At 36.8% G+C, this 3,078-nt stretch overlaps 1 protein-coding gene across 1 annotated transcript; it reads right to left on the bottom strand.

Moving 5' to 3' along the window:
- Positions 1-1,661: 1,661 nt before the first annotated feature.
- LOC103680568 (olfactory receptor 2L3-like) lies at positions 1,662-2,750 on the bottom strand. The gene has a single exon (XM_008710068.1). It carries the CDS (start codon positions 2,700-2,702, stop codon positions 1,764-1,766), a length of 939 nt encoding a protein of 312 aa, XP_008708290.1. The 5' UTR covers positions 2,703-2,750; the 3' UTR covers positions 1,662-1,763.
- Between the last annotated feature and the right edge of the window lie 328 nt (positions 2,751-3,078).

Here is a 3,078-nt window from a genome sequence, read left to right as displayed (position 1 = left end):
GTGGAGCAGGCAGAGGGAGAAGTAAGCTCCACACTGAGCAGGGAGCCCCCCCGATGCAGACTCAACCCCAGGACCCTGGGATCATGACCTGAGCCAAAGGCAGGCACTTAATGACTGAGCCACCCAGGCACTCCAAGAGAATTTAACAGAGCCACGACAGTTCTATAATGTGTTTGTCTCCTGTGGGTGGAAATGAAATCTCACAAAACCTTGGCTAAGGTAGTGATTAGCTTTAATCCAGGAATTCCCCAATTTCAAATGTGCTAAATTTATTTGTTTCAATATGATTCAGTGTTTTGTATTTTATGTTTATATGTTACGTGTGTGTGTGTTATTTTCATGGATATGTATGTTAATTTTTCCAAGGATAATTAAGTTATATTGCTTTATTAATTGATCAATAGTAGGACTGGTCATTAATACAGATGATTTTTTAAAAACTCTGTTTCCAAGCATAAACACTGAGAACCATTTGCAACAATTAAATGCAAAGTGAATCCCATTACACACTTCAATGTTACTGAAGGGAGTTATTTTAAAAGCATTCTGTGCTTCCTATACAAACAAATTGTCCATTGCAGCTAAAGTTATATCATTTGTCACCACTTAACTTATTTAAATATTTTATTTTAATTCAAGTTAGATAATATACAGCATAATATTAGTTTCAAGTATATAATATGGTGATTCAACACTTCCATACAGCATTCGGTGTTCATCACAAGTGTACTCATTAATCCCCATCCCCTACTTAACCCATGCCCCACCACCCTTCCCTCGCTGACCATCAGCTTGCTCTCTAGAGTTAAGGGTCTTTTTATTGGTTTGCCTCTCTCTCTTTTTACCCCTTTCCACCTTTCTTTTCTGAATTCACAGATGAGTGAAAACTTGTGGTATTTGTCTCTCTCTTACATCGCTTGGCATAATATGCTCTAGCTTCATTCATGTCATTGCACATGGTAAGAATTCATTCTGTTTTTATGGCTGAGTAATATATATCTATATATCTAATATGATTATATATCTATCATATATGATATCTATATAGAGCTATCTACACATATGTATAGACACATATAATATATATTACATACAATATGTAATTATATACCCTATATATCTATATTTTTATCTATATATAGATATATATCTATACATATATATGTAAATATTTATATAATGGTATCTATGCCATATCTTCTTTATCCATTCTTCTGTCAGTGGACATCTGGACTCCTTCAATATTTTGGGTTTTGTTGTCTTATTTAGTGCATTGCTTTCAAAGCCTTTAGACTTCAACTTACAACTTACATTTAATAAATTATCAGTAAACAGAAGGGGGAATGAACTATGAGAGACTATGGACTCTGGGAAACAAACTGAGGGCTTCAGAGGGGATGGGGGTGGGGGATTGGGATAGGCTGGTGACGGGTATTAAGGAGGGCACATATTGCATGGTGTGCTGGGTGTTATACGCAAATAATGAATCATGGAACTTTACATCAAAAACTAGGGATGTATGGTGACTAACATAATATAATAAGAAAATTATTATAAAAATAATAACAAAGAAAGAAATAAAAAAGAAAAATTACCACAAAAACAGAGTGATTGGGAATATATATTTTTTTTGTCAAATCTCTATTATTTATTTTTCTAGATTAATGTAATCCTTGTCTTCAAACCTGGAATGACATTGTTCTTAAGGAATGTACAAGGTGAAATTAAAGTATTTCTAAGCAGCAGGACTAGTGAGAACTTTGTTACATTTCTACAGAGCAGAACCTCTGAATCACTCTTCTCATTGCCCCAGTCACCTCCTTGTTTCTAAGGCTGTAGATGATGGGGTTGAGCATTGGGGTCAGGATGGTGTAGAAGACAGCCAGGACCTTGTCCTCTGTGGGAGATCTGAAGGATCTTGGGCGTAGATAAGTGTAAACAAAGGGTGCATAGTAGAAAGACACCACAGTGAGGTGGGTGCTGCAGGTCAAATAGGCTTTTTTCCTCCCTTCTGTGGACTGCATTCGGCAGATGGCAAGGAGAACCCGGCCATAGGAACATGCAATACAAATGAAAGGAAGTGCAAGGAAGAGGATGATGCTCAAAAACACCGTGTACTCATAGACCCAGGTGTCCATGCAGGCCAGAGTCACCATGGCAGGGACATCACAGAAGAAATGGTTGATGGCTCTGGATCGACAGTAAGGGATATGTAGGACATATGCAGTGTGGGCACAGGAGTTGATTGAGCCCATGATCCAAGATCCTGTTATCATCAGCACACACACTCTTTTGCTCATACGAATGGGATAATGGAGAGGAAAGCAAATAGCCACATAACGATCATAGGCCATAGAGGCCAATATTAATCCTTCTGCACCAGCTAAAGTGATGAAGAAGAAACTTTGAACTCCACACCCGATGAAAGAAATAGACTTGTTTCCAGAGAGATAATCAGAAGCCATCTTGGGGACAATGTTGGAGATGAAGTTCAGGTCCATGAGGGAAAGTTGACTAAGTAGAAAATACATGGGTGTGTGGAGATGGGTGTCCAGGAGAATGAGGATGATCATGGACAGGTTTCCAAACAGAGCCATTAGGAAAATGAGAAAACTGAGAATGAAGAAAAACAGTCCAATTCTTGATGGTGGGAATAACCCCAATAAAAAGAAATCAGTAGATGTTTGGTTAATATTTTCCATGGGACATTAATTTAGTTTTTCCTAAAGAGAGACACATATTAAGTACACAAAAATAATCTCTTATTAATTCATTATTTTAGTTCTACTGTGATTTATTCAGGGCATATTGCAGGTCTTAAAAAAATTAACACATATTTTCTCATGGTTCTTCTCCTACCGATCTTCCTACTTCTTATGTTCCATAAATGAGTGAAAACATATGATAATTGCTTGACTTATTTCACTTAGTATTTTCTCTTCCAGTCCCGTCCATGATGCAGCAAATGTTGAGAAATTGTTTTTGTTTTTTTTTTTTATTGCTGAATAATATTCCATTGTATATATGGACCACATCTTATGGAACTTTACATAAAAAACTAGGGATGTACTGTATGGT

This window comes from Ursus maritimus, unplaced genomic scaffold (genome assembly GCF_017311325.1).
Source record: "Ursus maritimus isolate PB19 unplaced genomic scaffold, ASM1731132v1 scaffold_5, whole genome shotgun sequence".
NCBI classification, from domain to species: Eukaryota; Metazoa; Chordata; class Mammalia; order Carnivora; family Ursidae; genus Ursus; species Ursus maritimus.
This window is presented reverse-complemented; position numbering and strand designations above follow the sequence as displayed.

Coding starts and splice junctions, on each gene's coding strand:
- LOC103680568 (XM_008710068.1), bottom strand. CDS start 2,702: ATGGAAAATATTAACCAAACATCTACTGATTTCTTTTTATTGGGGTTA.